Here is a 17,688-nt window from a genome sequence, read left to right as displayed (position 1 = left end):
GAATCCACAATATCAAAATTGGGGGCAATTTACATCTATATCAAGTTGCATCCTTAAGGAGGATTTTTGCCCAACGTTGAGGCCCTTTATATAGAGATAAATCGCTTCCAATTATCATACACGCCTGTGCTCTGTATTGGCTCACATCTAAAATACCTTATATACAAGGTGATTAATTAATGTTATAAAATTTAATGCCTCTTTTGACCTTTGATTATTAGTCTTAAAATTTTGAAATTATTCTCAATATTACATTCTAGAATGCTTTGCCATTTCAAAGTTTTTATAGAACACGAGGTATTTAAGAAGTTATAACCAATTTTACATAAAAGTTCAATACAATGTAAGAAAGTTACAGCTAAAGCAATCAAATAGTGGGAAAAATTGTGGAGAATTATTTTTTACGTTAATATTTATTGAATCTGATACAGGGTGAAACAAAATACTAATACATTAATCGGTTTTTTCAAATGAAACATCTTGTACTTGTCGAAAAGTACTATCAAGTATGATTTTCTTAAGAAACATTCGATTCCTGAGATGAATTTACATTTTCTAGTAAACCAAGAAATGCGTACATGTCAAAAGATGTGGTTTTTGCACGATGATGAATCTGCTCACGCTAATGAACTCAGGAATTATATGATGAAGAGATTACGGAATTTTTCTATAGTTATCATTTATCGTGATAACCATTTTTTCTTTATAATTGCAGTACAACCTCTACAGTACCAAATAGCAATAATAAAATGTAGTTTTTTGACAACTAAATCATAGCTAACTCACAATTAATTGTTAAATGATAGATGTTGGTAATACTTTTCGATTACTCACATAGTGAATACAAGCTGTTTCATCTAGAAAAACAATTCAATTAATATTAACGAAATAAATAATTTTCCAGAATTTTTATTACTATTTGATTGCTTTAGCTAGAACAGATCTTTATTATTTCATTTCTCTCACATTGTACAGGTTATTGAAATTATTATTATATATAAATATTATTCAAAGGACAAAGGAGGCACTGAACTTTATCACAGTAATTAATTACCCCGTATATGGAATTTTGAAACAACATTAGTACAGAACTTTTCGGAAACTACGACTCGAGTTGAGCTGATTAAAGCTGATTGAAGATACTAAATCAAAACGCTGCTCATGATAATTATTAATAGTAGACAGCCACTTAAAGGAAATTAATAAGTTCTAAAAACCATAGACAAGTAAGAAACCCGTTAGCTGATCGCATTTACCTGTGTATTAATTTCCGAACAACAATTAACGTGATCCAGGTTAATTTCCAACATTTAAATCACGATCGGGCTAAACCGACCATAGTTTCCGGAAAATCCTTACGAAACATCAAAAAAGATTTGATATTTTTCACATCACACCCAAATACATCTACATTTATAACCAAATAACAGATTCTCTACCCCCTTTCTTATTTAAAATTTTCGCACTTTTTCAAAGGGGGTGCTGGATGACAATAATATCATTCTCCACCACCTCTGACAGTTTAAACAAAATCGTTTTCGAACAGTCAAAACATCGCCGTGCAGTTCTTGGCACCCAATGATTCCTCCTTATTCCCGCAATCAAAAGTAAATTACGAGGTTAATGTTAACAGCTGAAGTAGACGTTGATGCAATGTTTTGGAAGTACCTCAATCGGAATTGATCTTAATGGAGAATATTTTGAAGTGGTAAAGGCGTGCGTACAACAACTACATATTCGTCTGTATAAAACTCATAACCACATTCAAACTAGCTGGTGATAAGTGATTTTTTTGGAGGACTAATCAAATGGATGGACCCTCGATTAATCTCATCAAGGTATCTCTTGATTCTGGTTCTAAGTTAAAGATACACAATTTTCTTGATATCAAAAGTCAACAAAGTTTTGGAATTATATTTTTTTGAATACATACAAATTTCTATTCACCTCTCATATACTTTTTAAATTGGAAACATCTCAATTTTTTGTTTGAATTCACCTGTAGCTCCCAGGATATCTGAAATTTGAGATTGTATCACATGAAGGATTTGTAGGATATATTTCAAAGTGAATTGTCTGCTCAATTTCTGCATCCTGTATGTTATCAATTACATCTTTTCTCTGCTGCAAAGTTAGTTTATCAGGTTCCTTGTCGTAACTATCAAGATAAGGTCAATTGTGAAGGGCCTTTTTGTTTGAATTATCCTGTTTATCCTGTAACGTTCAAGATATCTATAATTTGAGATTGTATCACATGAAGGATTATAGAATATATCTCAAAGTAAATTGTCTGCTCAATTTCTTCATCCTCTATGTTATCAATTACATCTTTTCTCTTCTGCAAAGTTATTTTAATGGGTTCCTTTTCGTAACTATCTCGATAAAGTTGATTGTGAAGGACCTTTTTGTTTGACTGTAACTTTCAAGATATCTGAATATTATAATTCATGTCTCTCCTCTGGTAGAAAAATTGTTTATCAGGTTCCTTGTCGTAACTGTCACGATAAGGTCAATTGTGAAGGACCTGACCTAGATATATTCGTGGAAATTGATGAATAAATCATTCGGTGTTTTGTTAGATGTTTCATATGTTCACTAGTTTCAGAAAACTATCATGATGAACAAGTAAGTTCGACTTTTATTATTTTAACAGTATTTTCTTTTTTAACAATTATTCAGTTATGTATTTAATTAAACAAAGCAACTTGATAAAGATGGTGATCATACTGAGTTATAATAAACAAGCCATGCTAATTAAAAATTAGCAGATCAACAATGAATCATTCAACATTTATTTAATAGTATTTTGTACACCAAGTGTTGAAAATTGAAGATTTCACACGAGAGTATGAAATCAAATTTTCAACACGTATTATACGCGAGGTTTTTTCGACAACTTTATTTATTTTTGTTATTAAAGTTTATGGTGAAGATACCACAGTTTTGAAAATGAATTAATGCTTGCAGACGGTTGTTAACTATTTTATTAATTTTGAATTTTATTCATATCAGACTGACAATTCTTTTCTGGTGCTGAAAATGTAGTTTCACAAAATGGCGGCGGTTGGCTTGAGGAAAATACATGAGAGGATCTTACAGCGTGTATAAAATGTTTTGAGATTTCTATCATCTTACTGATAAAATCGTTTACATAACCTTCAGCAGTTACGCTGAATTGCCATCCACCATGGAGTTACACATTTAGAAGATCACCACTTTTGTTAGCGATAATAGTTGCTCATGGACTGTACGTGTTCCTCGTGTAAGTTTCTGAGTTAGGAATTTTCAAAAATTCAGCGATGTCTTGAACCAATATACCAAATTTTTTGATATTTTCATATTGCATTCCTTTAGGTCGTTAATTAATATATTTCTTACAAAACATATGAAAATTTTTATTGGCGAGGTTTTTCAGTTTTAGTATGGAGAACAACGACGGGTTCATCAAGTTTAACATTGTAAACATCACCTTTCCTCATTCATATAAAAATTCCGAAAAAAAAATCACTACGTTCGAGTTCACGTCGGTGCTGGAGCGCGAACGCGGGCGCCAATGTGAGTGCGAACGTAAATTCACTTTCAAAGATGTTCGTCATGTTTACAAATCTTTATTAACAAATAGAAGAAATGTTTTAATGTGTCACTGGTTACGACGTTGCATTTATTTGAGACGTCATAACTGATTCTTCCTTCAACAGAGCTCTTAATTTGCAATAAGTAACAATTTTAACAACATGTTTTGCTACTAGCGTTTTATGAGCACAAAATATTAAGTTCACATGGTACTGGATTTGTATTTGATACAGAGCTCACCAAAATAACTTATTAACACATTCTCAGAAAAGGATTCCACGTTGTTTTTCATTTGCCAGTCCATTAATTTTCTATAGGCATATTCACATCGATGGCAAAAACCTTACATTGATTTGTATTGATTTGTGTGGCTCTTTTTACAATTTTTCATTATTCAATATACAGAGTGTCCAACGACGAGTTAAAGCTTTCTGTATATGGCAAAATACTTAAAGTAAAATCATGAAAATTTCTACGTTTGCGTTTTTGGATATGATCTAATGTAACTAAAATATTTTCAAAGATGGTCGACTTCCGGTAAAACCGGAAGTCGACTATAACTTTGTTATTTTAAATAGAACACTCTGTACATTAATACATTTTTGTAATATACGTAAAATCTTAATATACTTTTGTCCAGAAACTTTTTTCAAAAAATGCATACTTTTTGAGTTATTAATTTTTTTGTAAAAAATTTCACCCCTGCAGACCCTTATAAATTATTTTTTTATGAGGATACCCTTAAAGATATGAAATTGGTTTCTGTTCGGTTGCTTTTAGCAATGTCAGACGTATTTGAATCTATGTTGAAAAATTTTTCATTTTATACAGGGTGTGTATAAAAAGTATTCAAAATTTAACTTCATAAATATCAAATTTATTCCATTTTTTTAAATAGAACCACCCGGTTTTTTCTATTTTAATGCATTCAGGGGTAAAAAATAAGGCAAATTCATGTATACTTTCATATACCTAAACTTTACCGTTATCCATTTCTAAATGCTTGTATCAACGGTTCAAAATAAAATTCTAATTCTCTAAAAATTTACAGAAAAAATTTAATATTTGGATAACGAATGGATCTGGATAATGAATTTGCCTTATTTTTACCCCTGAATGCATTAAAATAGAAAAAACCGGGTAGTTGTATTTAAAAAATAAAGAAATTTGATATTTATGAAGTTAATCTTAGAAAACTTTTTATACACACCCTGTATAAGATGAGAAATTTCACAACATAGATTCAAATACGTCTGACCTTGCTCAAAGCAACCTAATAGAAAACATTTTCATATCTTTGAGGGCATCTTCGTAAAAAAATAATTTATAAGGGTTTGCAACGGTCAAATTTTTGACAAAAAAATTAATAACTCAAAAAGTATGCATTTTTCGAAAAAAGCTTTTAGACAAAAGTATACTAAAATATGAAATAGATTTCAAAAATGTATTAATATATGGGGTGTTCTATTCAAAATAACAGAATTACAGTCGATTTCCGGTAGAACCGGAAGTTGACCATGTTTGAAAATACTTTAGTTAGAAAGATCATATTCAAAAACCCTCACGTGGAAATTTTCATGATTTTACTATAACTATTTTGCCATATACAGATAGTTTTAACTCGTCATGGGACAAACTGTATAAAATACTATAATTTAGTTTACAGAAACTTTTATTTCAACTTTCATTGAATTAAAACTGTATGGAATATGTCATATTTTATAGTAATCGTAGAAATTAAAGAAATTTCACTCTCAAAAATGTTTTTATGTTAATTTTATAGTACAGTTAAATCTGAATTTCTTTAGTACTTAATAACTATATTGATTTATTCAATTTTCTTTTCAGTTTGTTAATTTTCTTGAACGTCTCGCAAGAGCTTTAAACATGGATGAAATTTCTCAAGATTTGGGTATTGACTTACATACTGAAACATTACTAATGAGAGCTGAACAGTTAGCAAGGTTGGAAAGTGAAAAAATAACTGACAAGGTAAATGATACACGAACAAATTGTTGTTTTCAAAAAAGTAGATTTGATATCGTACAATAAAACACAATGCGATTATTGCTGTACAAATCATAAAAATTGCTGCTCAATTAAACCAAATAATTCAAAACATTCCGTGACGTTTATATTTTGAATATTAATCAATTGTTCAGTTCTTGTTATGGAATTCCGAAATTTCACCAAATACAAAAATGAGTTTTTCAATGACACCTCAAACAATTTTACATGTACAAACAATCCTGTATAAACTTCATAAGGTGGAAATCTCAAAGAGTCAAATCAGATTAAAGTGTAGTCCAAAGTTTTATCATTAAATCCCTTGCTATTAATCCAGAGATCCGGTACAGTCCCGCGCATTCAATCGTGTCTTTCTACTCGATCCACCATCTTGTAAGAAAATCATGTTCCCGAGTTAATCTTCGTCTAAGTGTTGGAAGAAAGCAAGATTTATACTACTGGTCAAAAGTTTTTGATCACCCCATAGTCCTTCATTAAATATGATTTTTAGTCTAGTTTAGTCCCAGTAAGTTTTGTAACATGCAAGAACGTGCTAGATAATTTTTGGACCTAGACATTTGTGAAGTTCGTATACGATATTTTTTCCTTATCGAACTATCGGTTGAAGCTCACGCCGTTGCCATGGGCTGCAACGTAAAAAAAATATGCAACCACCAGGAGCTTTGGCGATAGAAAACGTTTAGGATGGCCTCGAAAAACCAAAACTGCTGAAGATAAACGTATTGTGTTAATTAGTAAACATCTCCCAGGCCCAGAGACAACAGCTCAGATCCACGAATCTAGGGATGTGTCTTTAAGTACTTCGACAGTGAAAGCTGCCCTTTTTGGAAGGATAGCAGTGAAGAAACGCCAAAATAAAATGAAGAGGTTGCAATGGGCTTAAGAACATATTGCACCCATGAAGAGTGGGAAAGATTTTTATGGGTCAAAGATTCAGATTTTTTTTATCTAAGTGAATAGTGTTTGTACGCAGGTCAAAAGAAGAACGGATGTTAGACGAAGGGTCAGTAATGGTTTGGGGATGTTTTGGAGGAAGGGCCACTGAACATGTGGTAAAAATTGGAAGGATTTGGAAGGAAGAAGGCTATAACAAATATAAAATTTGAGTTATTGTGGGAGAAATTAGACAGGAAAGCTAGAAAGCTAGAAAATTTTATTTATTGTGGGAGAAATTGGATAGGAAAGCTAGAAAATTTGAGTTATTGTGGGAGAAATTGGACAGGAAAGCTAGAAAGCTAAAAATTTTTATTTATTGTGGGAGAAGTTGGAGAGGAAAGCTAGAAAGCAAGTCTTATCTCCACTATGCTTTTGCTGTATTACTTCTAATGTCACAATACTGTTCTACTTAACGTATAAAATTGAGTAGCTTTGACATCTGATTTCAGTGTTTCTTCACATGTTTTTTGGTTCCCTGAACGATCTACAGCAACCCCTTTCGTGACTACTCGATTATGATTGTATTATCAGATTGCTGAATATTTTCCTTTTTTAAAAAATCGAATATATTTAAAATAACTTTCTATATTTATGAATTAAATAAATGACACTAAACGAAGCCACTGCTTATCGCAGACTGTCTCTGGCAGGAATATTTCGAAGAAATTGTGTACATACGCCTTCCGACAGATTCGGCCAATAGAAATGCATCCACGTTCATAATTCAATATTTTCATTGGTAAAAAGTGAAGATGATGAGTCCACGTGGACTGACGGTGTGTTTACCGAATTTTATAAGGGGAGTAGATATTATTTTTTCTTAATTTGGTATGAATGCGTGCGTATTTATGAAATATTGATTGTTCCTCGCATAACTGTCTTCTGCAATTGTTCTAATTGACATTTGTTGAAAACTCTCCTACATATAAACACATATATTTCGATAAAGATTACAATCGATCCATATTATACTTGGTGTGATATTTACTTGAATATGTAAACTAAAATTGAGTGTATTTTTAGGATTATTTGAAATACGTTTGGCCATATGAGAAGGTAATTTAGATATAAGTCTAGTAATCTTCATCACTTGCACTTCCATTTCATTCATTCTGAAACTAGCAGAAAATATTTCAAATATAATTTTCATTTTAATTACTTTGAACTAACGATTTTTTACACAATAATATATACAGGGTGTCCCAATGTAGAAAAAGTTTTTATAAATGGTGACATTGTCATTTTAACGGTTATTTATGAAAAGTGGATGTCACAATTATCTCGGAAACATCTTGTACGATTCTTATAAATTTATGTGTACAAGAGTCTCGTGATTACTAAATTTTCATTTTATCTATTGATTTTTCGTGAAAATAATGCACAAAGATAAAAAATTATAAAGTTATGGTAGGAATACTTTGAGGAATTACTGAATGTGAGGAATTATTCATCTGCCAGGTGGAAGCGGGATTATCTTGAACATACATTGAAACATTGATTTCAATATCTTCTGGAAGCATTTAAACGATGAGTATTTGTATTTCTTCTTTAAATTTTCTTTTTACTTCACCCCATTCATTATAGACAATCTTAAAATTAATCAAAAATTCTTTCAATAATTCAAGTATTCTTTTGAAAATCAAATTCGATGTATTCCACCAAATTTTTAATTATTCGATATGGGACACCGCGTATTAAGTGTTGTATGTCTATTATCAGAAATTATAATTATTATTTAAATGACCTTTTCCATATTCCATTGAAAATATTTATTTTTTTGTATTTGCTGATATTTGTACACCCTCGTACTTACAGGATTTTAACCCCTGATAATGGGGGTATAATTTTCCATGAATTATCATGAAGCACGTAATTTCATTGGTATGTGACATTGGAGAGTTCATTAAGGGTTGAAATACTTTTGGCATGATTTGCACACTCAAAATATTTTTACTGCAAAAATGTTCTATTGTAAAAATATCACTTCTCAGAGAGAATGTAGAAATTAAGTCTCAAAAATGTTCCAGTGGAACGTGTATTTTAAAAATAGTTGAATGTTAAATTTTTTCATGAGATCCTAGTTTGATATTTAACGTGCTTATAGCTTTGTGCTTGTAAGCAGTTAGCAGTATCGGTTAGAGCCAGAATCCCCAACTACCAATCTTTCGTAGAGTAAATGCTAAGTTTAAAATATGAAGATTAAAAGCGAAGAAATTGTTGCTCATTTCTTTAAGATTTAACTCACCAAATGTTACTAAAACCAGAAAAAGGCCACAACATTGTGTGCTAGATAACATCTCTCCGTATATTCACTTCCATCACCCTGGGGTCTGTCACTACATCATCCATCCATCTCAACCTGATCCCGACTTCTTTCCAGTGGTGTAAATTTGCGCACTTGAGATTTTTATTTTACACTTTGCAATTTTATGAATTCTACTTTGTCTTTTTGCTTAAATATATCGTTCACTTAGGGGTTGTTCCATTTGCGCCAATCCGTTTCGTTTATTCCAATGTTCATGATCAGAATCGTCACTACAGTACATTGTTTCATAGATTTTTCTTTTGATTAAAAAGACTTGAGGAAATTTTCATTAGCAAAATATGCTTTTTCCCAATTAGATTTTTTCTCTAATAGCATTACTGGTTTTCCTTATGTTGTTCACAATCCCACAAAGATGTTTAAAATTTATCACTCCCTCAAATATTTTGCCTTCTATCTCCAGGTCTTTGACTTGTCGTCTTTCTCCCGCCGATGAGTTTTTATTTGATTGCATATAATTTTTCGCTGTCTTACTTTCTTTTGTTTCTTATTTTCTTCCTTCCCATCTTCTCTCTTGAATCTTCTGCTTTTTCACATTTTCAATATATTTTTCTTGGTTTTTCTATTTGCTATTTTGGATTCGAACGTCCTGTTTGGTATTCTGTTTTCGGGCTTACGCAAAGCCATCTCAATTGTACTTCATATTATATAACATCTTTAGAATTTATCTTCAGTATTTCTATCACTAGTTTCTATTGCTTTTATGCAGGCTATTCACGCAGCTCACAGCTGTATGTTCTTTGGTACTGCTTTTTTTTCAAAGAAGATGCTTCCATTTCATTAAATAATTTAGCAAATATTACTAAATATTCCTCTATTTTCTTACTCCAGTCTGGTAGTCTCAATCAGCGAATAATTTCCTATAAAGATGGAGAGTTCAGATCGGCTCCGAAATCTGAAAGGGATCAGTTTCGGCAACTGCATGTCCCGAATGTTTTCAATGAAATTCGCGGCGAGGTAAGCGAATTCTTCGTGAAAGTGGTTTGTGTCCAGATCACAAAAACTAGAAGCCCTCTTCAAGATCAAAAAGCAATATACTCCGCCACAGCTTCTAATTCTCTACAAGGCCCATAATCGTCCATCTTTAGAGTATTGCTCGCGCATTTGGAGCTCGACTCAATACAGAAAAGAGAAATCCGACTTATAGGCAATCCAGAGTTGACTAGAAACTTGGATACCTAAGCGCATAGACAGACGTGGCTCATAGAGAGCGAGTTCGCCTGCAAACGTTCAAAACGTCAATTTATTGAGATTCCTTTCTTTGGAGAAGTGTAACCCTACAACCTACAGAAGTTCAAGATCAATATCCAAAAGCATCTCCACACGACAAGCACCACCACCATCCATTCCTCTTTCAAACTAGGTTTGAAATCCTCTTAATTTCTCTTGGGGCTGCATAAATGTTTTCTCTTCATTCAAGTCCTTCATTTTTTGATCTCCTCAGCAAGTTTTATTTCGGCTCAAAGCACTACTCAGATCAGATTGAAAGTTTTGGTTAAAATCTCCATATTTTGGTGAATTTTCTGTTGAAATATTTAAATATTTTCTTTTACCAGACCACGCTAATTTATCAACTCCAACGTAGAGTAAGAAGCCTGAGAGAACAATTGCAAAGGAAAGAACTCCACTTGGATTTACTTCGAAGGAAACTTTCATTACAAGAAGATAACACGAGAGCAAAATGTTTGATTCAAAATGAAAGAGATGAAGCCAATCTACGAGTTAAAAAGCTGGTTAAACAAGTTGATCGACTTCAGATGCAACTCGCTGAAGCTAAAAGTCAAATTAGAGATCTCAATGCGCAATTAGCGGAAGCTGCTGATTATAAGGTATGTTCGAAATAGAGCAATTGCTCCATCGAAAATACGAGTCCCCAAAACACGAGATTTATCGATTAATTCCAAATCAAATTGAAATTTTATTGGTAAAAAATATATTTATAATTGGATGTTGTTCTATTTTTTCCATTTCCAATAAAAGGTGAAGAAGAAAAAATCATTGGGTGCCAAACAAGTACTGTACGGGGGATGACCCACCATTTCGATGTTATAACTGTTCTAAAACGTTTTTCTTTGAAGTGATATGTGAATTCTCATCCAAGACGTCAAAACAAAATTGAGAGATGGCAAGTTGGACTAAAGTAATGAGTTTTATGGAGTGATGAGACAAAGTCTGAGGTTTCTTTTCGAGAGAATATTCATCTTCTACCAGGAAACGATCCCAAAACCTCCTTGAAGCTGTGCAAAGAGTATTTGAAATAATTGGAAAGGAAACATCTACTGGAAGTAATGACTTGGCCATCACAGTCACCCTAATTCAGCCCGATCAAGTTTTTGTCGGATAAATTGGACAGGCAATTCAGAAATCAGAGTCCTAGTTCCACTTCACATCTTTGGAATGTTCTGAATGAAGAATGGAAACAAATAGACGACGATTATTGATACGATTGCCTCCAGCAGTATTGAAATTTCATTTAACGCTTTCTTTACAAATACTTTTTGTTTTGTTTTTTAGATAATTTCTTTGGAAAAAGGTAGGAAGATCGAAGATCTTCAAAAACGTTTAATAGAATCCGAAATGTTGAGAAACAAATGTAACCGTCGTGTAACTCTCTTGAAGGATCAAGTGAGAGCTACGGGAGGGACAATAGAAAGAGAACGAAGTATCAACGAACATTCCATAAATCTTCTTAGAGATGATTTAGCAAGAGTCAAAGAAACTCTTTTGGAAGTGCAAAGAAGAGAAGCACAATTACAAAATTTCAAACATTCCGTGGCTAAAATTCTTGGAGTCGGCTTACCTATTCCGGATTATGAGTTGATATCCAGGTAAAGTATTTGGAGCTGCTATTAGTCCTGCTTAACAAAGAAAACACAAAAACTTTGGAAAAACACTTTTCTCAGCGATACCCTTCTTAGAATAAGAATCGTCAAGCTCCTCAAAATAACCATTAACTGTAGACATCATCTCTGTACATAATTGTAGCTTTTTGTGTATTTAGTAGCTACTGTAATTCCATACAGTTCTAAGGTGGGGTGTTTCGAAGATTACATGTCCATAAACAGTTTGGTTAAATGTGAAATATATTTATTTGCCTGCTTCTACCTCTTCTTCAATTACCTCCATAATGTCTTCTTCACAATCGTTTTGAATGTTCTGTGTCCTTTTCAAGCATTTCAATGTTTTCTTCTTCAATTCCATTTTCGTATGTTTCATTTTCTTTATTACCAAGATCCTCAAATCTGACCGATTCTTCAAGTTTTATTTTTATTTTCTTTCGTTTTCCTGAAGTTTCCGCTTAATTACTTTTTTGTTATTTGAGAAAACACAATAAGGCAAGTTGTTCAAATTTTTGTCTGGCATCTTTTTTAAAACTTCGTGGGGATTAAATGGAAAAATTCCTGTTGCCTAAAAACCGCTTTGTATAATCGTTTCGACATTAGTTTGTATTTTTTCTAATAATTTCGATAGTTGCGGAAAAAAGCTTTCTGTCAATGAGGATATCCAAGCTTGCTTCCCTGGCCTGAATAAACTAACATCCAACAGCTGGGTAGTTTGCGTCAAATTCGGCAGAAATACAAATCTTATGTTAAGTCTTAATACAGGCTCGAAGAACACCAACATTGATTTGTGAAGATAAATCGTCTCCAATTATCACTTTTATCAAAGTCTTGCTTTTATGGTAAACTGTTTGTGGTGACCCTCCAAGTACCAATCTATCGCAAAGACGCTCTAAATTATGCACAACGTATAAAGGTAAAAGTTCAGCGGTGGCTGTTGCACAGCAGTCATATACCTCTCAGTATATTTGGTTTCTCTAAGAAAAATGCATTTCTGAGGCCCAAGATTACCTCATCGTTTCTTCTTCAGTCTTATCAGCCTTAGAGCGTTTTAAATTTTGGCAATTTCTTTTAGTCAAAAGGTGTTTGAATCTGTGAATAAAACTGACCACCCAAAGTTTTCCAGAAATGTTATTTGTAAAGATTTGTTTTTTTTAGTCCGTTAGTCAATGATAAACCAAATTCTGCACATGCTATAACATTTCCAACGTAGTGTTCTTCGATGGTTGTAAGTGCTGTTGGATGGAAAACATTTTTGCAATATTTTTCAACATTGATAATAAAGGTTTTGCGGGGGATGTTGAATTGATTTTCGGCTTCCCTAGAGCTCACAGCTTCAGTCTTCACAGCATTAATAGCTTGTAACAGTCTTTCTTCTGTTACCAAGTGCCATATCTGCTGCAAAAAAGATTGAACAAGGAAACAAGAAAGCGTTCAAAACAAAAAATTCATTAATTTATATTGAAATAAAACCGAAAATTTGGGTGACACATTGCCCATTTCTTTTTATCGCACTTATGAGATTTCTAATAAATACAACTCAGATTAAACATAATTACGTTGGTAGGGAAGCATCACAGCATACAGCGATCGTTAGGACATTTTCACGGTGTTGATGCAATATTTCTAACAATATTATTCACGAGAGTATTATGAAGGTTTTTATTCACGAGATGAAGTTTACATGAGCCACCGAGTGAATTATGACTCATTATACGCGAGTAGAGTACATACCTTATCCACAACTAACTAAATATTTTGGTTAAAGTTGTTTTCTTGGAAAATCCATAATAATCGAAACAATTATTAGTCTAATAATTATTGAGTATATAATTTTTTGAGAGGATGGTAATTTATATCCTTTTTAGTTGATTTTTCAACATAATTTGAAAAAATAATGTTGCCAGGTTTGAGTCGAGTTCATATTATTCCAAAAGTACTTCAATTAATAAAGAAACGCATATAAGACAAACATATTCAATGTTTTTGATATCTCGGTGTTAGTGCTCAATGCATTGAAACTGTTGGGTTCGAGTCCAGTCTAGTAAAATTTACTTTTTAAAATTATTTTATATGTATACAGAACTAAATTGAAAATATTAAGTAGTTTTTCACTCATTAACTATTGTTTTGACAATTTTTTTTTCAGGCTGCAGAAACTTGTTGATGCACATCATGATTTTACATTAGTTTCAAGGCGTTACGATGACCCAGTCTTAAGATTAACTACTAGAAGTCCTACAGGAGGAAGCAGAAGCACAAGAACACCTGATAGATCAAGATATGATGATTCTGGATACATTGACGGCGTCGATTTAGATGTTTAATTTTTTTGTTGATATCTTCATAGGGTAAACAACACAGTTATTGGACGTTAAATGATAATTGGATATTTTAATTCTAAATCTCAAAATTATTCGTTTGAAAGTTTAAATTGAATCATCTAACACTAGATGTCAACAGCAACAGATTAGTTCCTGATTACACTGCAGTACCACAGATTCCATCACAAGAACAATCACCAGCTGGTTTTAAGCCAGAAACGAGCTAGCACCAAATAATTCTAACCATTTGCATTGTTACAAGCATTATGTACCTTTTTTTGATGTTTTCTCACCTCAATTGGACGATCAGAACGTTCACCATCATCGGTGTCTGTACGACCACGTTTAAATTCAGCCATCCAATTGTGAATCCATCGATTTGAAAATAACAAAAGTTGCTTCACATGTCTGTCATTTTTTAGTGACTAATCGAAATTTTTACATTAGAAAGTTGGTACTTCATAAACGTCATATGGATTTGACAATGCCAGCGCAATCCGTGTGTCACACGACTTATTGAGAGATGTAATAAGTAAATTTTCATCATCAACAAAATAATACTCCAAAGTATTGGATGCTGATTATCAACCGTTGAAAAAAAAATCGTTATTGAATGAAAAATATAATTCAACCAAAAAATAAAAAAATATCAATACGATGTGGGGAAATAAATTCGCTATTGGATCCATTTAATTCGAATTCCACAGAAATCGAGTTTTGTTTTTTCCTAGTTGACACATCACTAGTTAAATTGCATCTCCTCTGAATAGGGAAATATTAATCAATATTAACATTCCCAATTGCTCGCAATTTTAAGATCCCTGACTAGTTTCGACGTCATTACGTCTCATCAGAGTGGAACAACTCTCGTTCCGGCTTGAGAGCCGAACTGAAGACAACGTCAAAGAACGTTGTTATTTGGTTTATGAAGTTAAACATTCTGCTACGAAAGCTAAACGCCATCTTCACTTCCAACTACGAACCACTGCTCAGGTAGAAACCTAGCGTAGTCACTGATAATATAGATTTGATTTGTTTCGATTTTGAAAATATATTCTGCGGTTCTTCAAAGGAGAAAACAACTACTTTTCTGGCTAATACCTCAATGAGTATTAAATTACATCTCCTTTAAAGAGCGTAATGTCAAACAAGCTTTTTGTTGATATAAAAAGCTCTGCATTAAGCATTCTTTTTTTCTTACAGTTGACTACAGTTTGCAAACTCTTCTTAATATTGATCCATTCTTCTTCGTCTTCATTTTCTAATAGTTATCTCTCTATATGTTCAGCATATTCTTTCCTCGATAATTTGTGAAATTAAAACTAATAAAATCTAAAAAGAACTCCTAATTGTTATAAAATTTTCAAAAATCTTCTTTGGCAACATTTTTCATTTTAGCATTAAGTTCTTTTAAATGTTCTATTTTTCGTTTTGACCTGAGATTTTTCAGTCTGTAATTTTCTTTCTGGTAATTTTTAATAGCGCAAAACCTCAAGAAATTATCCCATGCTTGATCGGAAACAAAATCATGTCTTGATATGTATTTAGTTTGGAAACCATCCATAAAACGAATTTTCATCTTTTTGGTAGGATTTCCTGCAGTTAGCATTGGATGTTTCCTACAACAGAATTTTATTAAAACATTAAATAATAATGGTTATTTCAGAAGTACCTCTTTATATTTGTAGTGTAATTTAAAATTTCTTTTTCATTGCTTGAACTACTTGATTGTTCTTGAATAAAAGAAGCCTCGGAGTCTGAAGCTTTCTGTTCTAAAATAATTGGTGACAATTTGATGTTTTCTACTGAACTTGATGGTATTGAAGAAATAGAAGACTGTTTATTTACTGCGTTGAATGCAAATTGACTACCATAAAAATTTTCTTCACTGAAAGTATTTATTTATTATAGTACATTTAATAAAAGCAATTTCTGTGTTATTATATAGAAAATTGGTAAAATGTTGGTCTATCACTTCACACCCGAAACAAAATAATGGATGGAAAAGAGAGAACTGTCTCCAAAAAAGGCAAAGACCAAATGAATGAGAAGGTAACAAGAAATAATACATACAAGCCACTAGTGTAGCAATAGACAGCAAGACAGAAACCCTAATTTTATCAGCAGTGTATTTCCCACCTAAATGCAACAATTAAAACAAGGATATACTAACTATATAAGAACTTTTAGAAATAAATGTTGTGTTGGAGATTATAATGACAAAAAAGTACAATGAAGATCCTGATTAACAAACACTGAGGGCAACGAACCAAAGGCCACAATTACAAATAACAATTTTTATATTCAACCAACAGGACAACCTACTAGTCTTCTGGCCCTGTAAAAATGCTATCGATTTCTTCATTATAAAGGGAATATTGAATCGTGTAAAAACAGTAAGAGCCTTATATACATAATATTAACACTAACTTGAATTTATTTCGAGAAAAACTAGATTAAATCAAATATCCCACTCAAAACCACTTAAAACATTAGAGAAACTATCAACAATCTGACAAAAGGTATACAAAAAGCAACATCTATTAGAATTAACAATAAATATAAAAATGAAAACACAATTAAAGGAAATTTTGAAAAAATGGCAGAAACACACAACTGAAATCAATCATAGATATTACAACGAAGCTGCAGATGATTTATATGATTTGTGACAAAAAAATGTTTTTTTTTTCAAAACATGCTTTTGTGGCTTAATCGGGTTCATTTTTATCAGACCAGAATTCTGGACAGAAGGTTAACTTGGAAGAAACATATATTCACCAAGAGAATACTGCGTGGGCTCAAATTGCAACAAATGTACTGGATGATTGGCAGACAATCACTATTATCACAAGCTCCTTATATACAAAATTCAAGGTATGTGTGCAACCAAACTTATTTGCTAGTGAACTCTTCGATACTCGTGGTGAAGTGCATTGATTGAAGCATTTCAAACCAATCGACTTACCTTCCAGATTCTAGCATAAAAAAGACAGAATATTACCTATTTAAATGTATCATTGCATTTGAATCCTTGTATGAATCAGTTGTGTTTTCTGTAGCTAGTGAATTATCCTCAGGAGGTTCTGTTTTTGGGACAATTATGGCTTGATTTGAATCGAATTCATTTTTTTTAAATCCATTTAAAGAGGGAATTGCATCAGCCAAGAGTCGTCTTAAATGAGTATAACCATCAGTTTGGTGATAAGAGCTTTGATCAAAATGATCACTACAAACGGTCGATAGTTTTGTAATGCTAGACACACCAATTACAGACATCCATGCCTTTTTTGCATTCTCATTTGCAGGAAATCTATAAAATTTATGCGATAAAATGAATACACAAATAAAACTTAAGATATAGTTTTTAAATAATATCATATATTATTTTAATTATTAACAATTTATAAACTAAAACAAATATTACAAAAAAGTTGTCATAACCTCAATAACAAACTTAATATTTTAACAATTACCGGTGAAAACTCCGAGTCCTGTCGTAAGAAATTGGTCTCTTCTTACAAATTACACAAAATACAGTCATGTTCCATTCATAAATTATTAATTAAAATGCTATAATTAAACATAAGCAAGTTTAATTTCTACTTCACAGTCCCAGACATATAAATATTCATACCACAGAACATACCCTAAGATACATTCT

General features: G+C 32.1%; 2 protein-coding genes across 2 annotated transcripts in view; one reads left to right on the top strand and one right to left on the bottom strand.

Moving 5' to 3' along the window:
* Positions 1–14,718, top strand: part of LOC130903813 (coiled-coil domain-containing protein 170) — a 27,589-nt gene extending 12,871 nt beyond the window's left edge. The window contains exons 7-11 of the mRNA XM_057816150.1: positions 5,422–5,565; positions 7,561–7,593; positions 10,417–10,689; positions 11,375–11,688; positions 13,850–14,718. Of these exons, the coding sequence (XP_057672133.1) occupies positions 5,422–5,565; positions 7,561–7,593; positions 10,417–10,689; positions 11,375–11,688; positions 13,850–14,027 (942 nt within the window). The 3' untranslated portion in view covers positions 14,028–14,718. The remainder of the gene's footprint in view (positions 1–5,421; positions 5,566–7,560; positions 7,594–10,416; positions 10,690–11,374; positions 11,689–13,849) is intronic.
* LOC130903478 (uncharacterized) lies at positions 14,634–17,688 on the bottom strand. The gene is made up of 4 exons (XM_057815594.1): positions 17,501–17,688; positions 17,029–17,337; positions 15,697–15,912; positions 14,634–15,643 (listed from the first exon to the last, which is right to left on the bottom strand). The coding sequence occupies exons 1-4, from the start codon at positions 17,566–17,568 to the stop codon at positions 15,388–15,390; spliced, it is 849 nt and encodes a 282-aa protein (XP_057671577.1). The 5' UTR covers positions 17,569–17,688; the 3' UTR covers positions 14,634–15,387.

This window comes from Diorhabda carinulata, chromosome 2 (assembly GCF_026250575.1).
Source record: "Diorhabda carinulata isolate Delta chromosome 2, icDioCari1.1, whole genome shotgun sequence".
In the NCBI taxonomy this organism is placed as follows: Eukaryota; Metazoa; Arthropoda; class Insecta; order Coleoptera; family Chrysomelidae; genus Diorhabda; species Diorhabda carinulata.
The sequence above is the reverse complement of the archived record's forward strand: the minus strand, read 5'-3'. Positions and strand labels throughout refer to the sequence as shown.